The sequence below is a fragment of the Centruroides sculpturatus genome, unplaced genomic scaffold (assembly GCF_000671375.1).
Source record: "Centruroides sculpturatus isolate CEXI.00-Female unplaced genomic scaffold, Cexi_2.0 scaffold1528, whole genome shotgun sequence".
Lineage (NCBI taxonomy): Eukaryota > Metazoa > Arthropoda > Arachnida > Scorpiones > Buthidae > Centruroides > Centruroides sculpturatus.
This window is the reverse complement of record NW_019385661.1, coordinates 157,661-162,579: the sequence shown is the minus strand read 5'-3', so window position 1 is coordinate 162,579 and position 4,919 is coordinate 157,661. Positions and strand designations below refer to the sequence as shown.

Sequence of the window (4,919 nt, the reverse complement as noted above, 5' to 3'; positions counted from 1 at the left end):
TAGTTTGGAAGTACTTTTACATTCTTAAATTTATCTTCAAGTAATAAAATACAATTTAAGTTACATTTCTTTGGAACTAATCAACTTTATCTTTAATAAATTAGAAAGAAAAAACTGTTTTGTTTTTCTCTTCAATTGAACAAAATATTCTTGAGCATTTTCAATTTAAAAATAGATTATATGTTTTACTACAGTTGAAATTTTCTTCGTGTTATACAGTTAGAATTCAAGTACAGGTAGTTCTCAATTTTTGGACAGCTCGATAATTTGTATGGCATAAAAATGGCAGAAAGGCAATTGGGTGAAAGAATTTATACTCCTAAATTGCTTTATTATTCTATATTTGTACTTTTATATATTTTCAAACAACAAACAAAATTTCCAACTGTTGTGTTTGACACTTTCTTCCACTTCTGATTTTGGTAACTGAAAAATAATTATACTTATCTAAATAGCAATTTATGATTTTTACCTGCAATCATATGCATTTTTTTCTCCACACAAATGTATAAGGTGGAAATTTTCCACTGATTATTCATGCATGTAATTGCCTTTTCTTGAATTTGATGAATCTGAAAAATGATGCAATGTATGTTCTCTACAAGTGCTAAATTTCAGTGTCATATCTTGATTAGTTTTTGATGTATTGTTTTATTTACAAAACAATGCCCTTGTTCTGGTTCCTATGATGACCTCTTCAAACTTTGCAATAGTGTGGGCTAAGGTGAAATGAGTTTTGCTGGAAATAAATGATGAGAGGGCTGGGGGTGTTTCTCAGAAGGACCAGAAAATGAATTTATTGTAATTTTTGAGTGTGAAATAAAGCTACAAAAACATTTAAATTGTTTAAGTTTCCCCACACTATTGCTATCATATGGAAAGACGAGTTCAAGGTCACCGTGACTTGCAGACCACTATGTCATTACCTCATGCAGAATTGTGTAATTTCTCTGCAGTGTTATGTTTGATGATGATGGGTCATCATTTTTGATCAGCCTTGTGCATGCGATCATGTGACAATAAATAAAACTTGGGTGTGATTGCATGTAGGCAATGATTTTTTGCAGCAGTTTGAGGGCCTGTGATAAGCAAAAAATTTTTTTACTGAAATTTTTACACATACAAATAATAAAAAGTAGAGAGATAATTAGCATTTTAAAATCAGTTTTTGAAATTTTAAAGCATTCCTGTGAGAACTTTGTAGTGTGCTGGTGTGCATTAACACATAAACACACCACTTTGCATTGACTCTGCAGTAGTGATAACTACTGATGTAGTGAACTAGTATCAATATAAATAGTACTTTAATACTGTCATATTAGAAATTTAGAAAAATAATTAATTAATTGTAATTCAACGTTATTTATTTTAATAGGTTATGATGACTCTTGCTAGTCATTTACAAACAGTGGAAGCAGAAAAGCAAAAGTTAAGAGCTCAGGTTCGACGTCTCTGTCAAGAAAATGCATGGTTGAGAGATGAACTGGCGAACACGCAACAGAAATTACAAACATCCGAGCAGGCAGTGGCTCAGTTAGAAGAGGAAAAGAAGCAACTTGAATTTATGAATACTCTAAAGAAATATGATAGCAATGAAATGGTGAGTTTGTTTATTACATTCCTACATTGGAACAAAGGAAATTCATTTAAGTTTCTTTGTCAATTTCAGCAAAGTGGGGAAGAAAATTCTTCTGAAAATAAATCAGAAAGTGAAACACCTCTTGATCTTGGCTTTCCTGAAGATGAAGACGGTGTACAACATGACGGTATGCTAATTAAAGTTAAATACTACAGAATCAAAAACTCTGAATTGAGCCAAAGTAGATCATCTAATTTCTGATGAGGATGATCAAAAATACCAGAACATAAACACCTTTTAAAAAATACACAATAAAACTAAAACTATATAATTTAACTACAAATATAAATCTGACTTTTAAAAAGCATGGAAATTTTCTATAAACTAGATCAGGATACATTGAATTAATTTATATAAATATTTTTTCTTAAATGATGTTATTACTTAGTTGCCATCAATTTTTCCTGTAAAATACTGGCCACAATTACTGGAAGATTCTCTAGATATGGTGCAGTGTAGGTCCTTACTGTCCTAGAGTTTGAAGAAATTGACACATTTTTATTTGCTAAGAACTTGGCTTATAGTACTTCTCTTCATCTCTGCATTATTATTTTTTGTATTCTTACTCTTTCCTGTTCAATACAATTGATACAGTTGAATTATAAACATTATCTGCCATGCGACAATTACAGTAGTTATTAATTATTATACATTTAATATATTATTCATACATTTAAGTATTATTGTAATGTATTCACTTTACCAGTGATATGTGAATCGTTGTATATTTTGGAATTTTTATATTTCTGATTAATTTTTTAACTTACCTTGCAGCCTTGTCACCCATGCCTTCTGGTCAGATGACAGCTTCAGTAACTGCTGGTTATGAGATTCCTGCTCGTCTTCGTACCTTACACAATCTTGTCATTCAGTATGCTTCGCAAGGACGTTACGAAGTAGCTGTTCCCCTATGCAAACAGGCATTGGAAGATTTAGAAAAAACTAGCGGTCATGACCATCCTGACGTCGCAACTATGCTCAATATTTTGGCTCTCGTTTACAGGTATTCAGAATTGCTGAGTAACTGTTAACAAACTTTTTTGTTACTAACAAATTTATTTTATTTTTGTACATTTAGAGACCAGAACAAGTACAAAGAAGCTGCAAATTTGTTAAATGATGCTCTTGCAATTAGAGAAAAGACATTGGGTGAAAATCATCCTGCAGTATGCTATTTTATTACATAATCTTTGTTGATGATTCAAAGAACAAATTTATTCCAAATTTGATCGTTTACAGGTTGCTGCAACTTTAAATAATTTAGCAGTCTTATACGGAAAGAGAGGAAAGTACAAAGATGCCGAACCATTATGTAAACGAGCTTTGGAAATCAGGGAACGGGTACATAATTTCGAAAGTAAATTTTTAAAGTTTTTCAATAGATGTTTAATAATTTATTTTGTAAAATTTATATAGGTACTTGGTAAAGATCATCCTGATGTTGCCAAGCAGTTAAATAATTTAGCATTACTATGTCAGAATCAAGCAAAATATGAAGAAGTAGAACACTATTATCAGCGTGCATTAGAAATTTATGAAAAGAAATTGGGTCCTGACGATCCAAATGTTGCTAAAACTAAAAATAATCTGGTAATGCTTATATTCAGTTCTTAGATTATCTCAAATGTATATTTTAAAATGTCAAAACTGCATGAATGATCATTACTTTCTTTTAATATAGGCCTCAGCATATCTAAAGCAGGGTAAATACAAAGAAGCAGAAATTCTTTACAAACAGGTTTTAACAAGAGCACACGAAAGAGAATTTGGAAGTATTGATGGTAATTTTTTTTACCTTTGACCTTGTTCTTATAAATTTCTGTGTATCTCATCTACTTGGACCTTATTTATTAAAAGGACTTATTATACTGGTGTAATTTTGATTAGGAAATAGAGGAGATCTTAGTCAAAAGTGAAAACAAAATATCTTTATTTCACCTGTACACCTGTGTGTTTCAGATCTGAAGGCACCTCCTTAGCAAGTTTACAACATTCTATAACAATTTTTAAAAAGTTCCTTTATTGTCTAATATTAATACAACACCAATACAGACATAAAGTAGTCATAAAAAAGATCATAACATAATGTTTTTTATATACCATATATACCTTATTGTTGAGAATCATTTTTCTTACTTTAACTAATGTTTTCAACCTGATCAACAGGCCATCATTGGGTTATCAGTTTACTGGAACATTTACAATTGTTCTAGAATCTAACTGATATTCAATAAAAATTTGAATTTAAAACAGTTTGAACAATTGGTTAAAATTCAAAATATAGAATATGAATAATATAACTAATTCATTAAATACATAAAGTGAACGAATCAAAATAAATGTAGTAAATCAAAATATAGTATTTGTTCAGTTTATGTATTTAATTGATTAGTTATATTATTTATATTCTGTATTTTGATTTTTAACCAAATGTTCAAACTGTTTTAAATTCAAATTTTTATTGCACATTGGTTTGATTATAGAGCAATTGTAAATGTTCCAGTAAACTGATAACCTGACAATGGTCTGTTGATCAGGTTGAAAACATTAGTTAAAGTAATAAAAATGATTTCTCAGCAATAAGATGTATATCTTATTGCTGAGAAATCATGGTGTATAATATTCAATGAGTCTGAATGTATGCTATTGTTTTTTAAAACATGCTGATCTAGGTTAGTTATTTTTTTCTGTTTGAATTATATATACCTATTTCCTTTTTCTGTAATATTTTCCACTGTTACTTCCTCTTTAAATGTTCAAATAATTGTCTTTTAAATCCATTTCTTTCTTTTTTTCTTTATTTTTACTGTATTTAAATTAATTTCACATCCTTCATTCACTCTCTCACTGTTTGGCAACTGCTGAATTTGCATAATATCAGAGCAATCAAAGGAAATTATACAAATTATTTATTACAAATTGTTAGTTTGGTGAGTTGTGTATATGACAGTTTGGGATGTAAATTTAATCACTGTAAATAGAGCTTTTCTATGAAAATGGTGTGGATTAGTAATTAGCTTGCCAGATTTATTTATTTATATGTTATTATTATTATTATGTTGGGTTTAGTAGGTAATACTCGGTTTAAACCGGTGGCTGTGTACTATGCCGGACCAGAGTCAAGGCATAGCAACCAAAACAAAACTAAAATTAAATGTGTGTGTCAGTGTCTGTATTAAGGAATTTCCTAACAATATGGCATGTATTCAATATAGTGGCCTTCTGTAGTGTGATGTATGTATTTCTACTCAATTGTAATGTTCCCAGGCTTTTGTGTAGC

The 4,919-nt window shown here is 29.8% G+C and overlaps 1 protein-coding gene across 1 annotated transcript in view; it reads left to right on the top strand.

The window, feature by feature from the left end:
- Positions 1-1,354: 1,354 nt before the first annotated feature.
- Positions 1,355-4,919, top strand: part of LOC111640971 (kinesin light chain-like) — a 10,330-nt gene continuing 6,765 nt past the window's right edge. Inside the window, exons 1-7 of the mRNA XM_023387069.1 lie at positions 1,355-1,600; positions 1,670-1,766; positions 2,414-2,642; positions 2,718-2,805; positions 2,879-2,980; positions 3,056-3,229; positions 3,321-3,420. Of these exons, the coding sequence (XP_023242837.1) occupies positions 1,379-1,600; positions 1,670-1,766; positions 2,414-2,642; positions 2,718-2,805; positions 2,879-2,980; positions 3,056-3,229; positions 3,321-3,420 (1,012 nt within the window). The 5' untranslated portion in view covers positions 1,355-1,378. The remainder of the gene's footprint in view (positions 1,601-1,669; positions 1,767-2,413; positions 2,643-2,717; positions 2,806-2,878; positions 2,981-3,055; positions 3,230-3,320; positions 3,421-4,919) is intronic.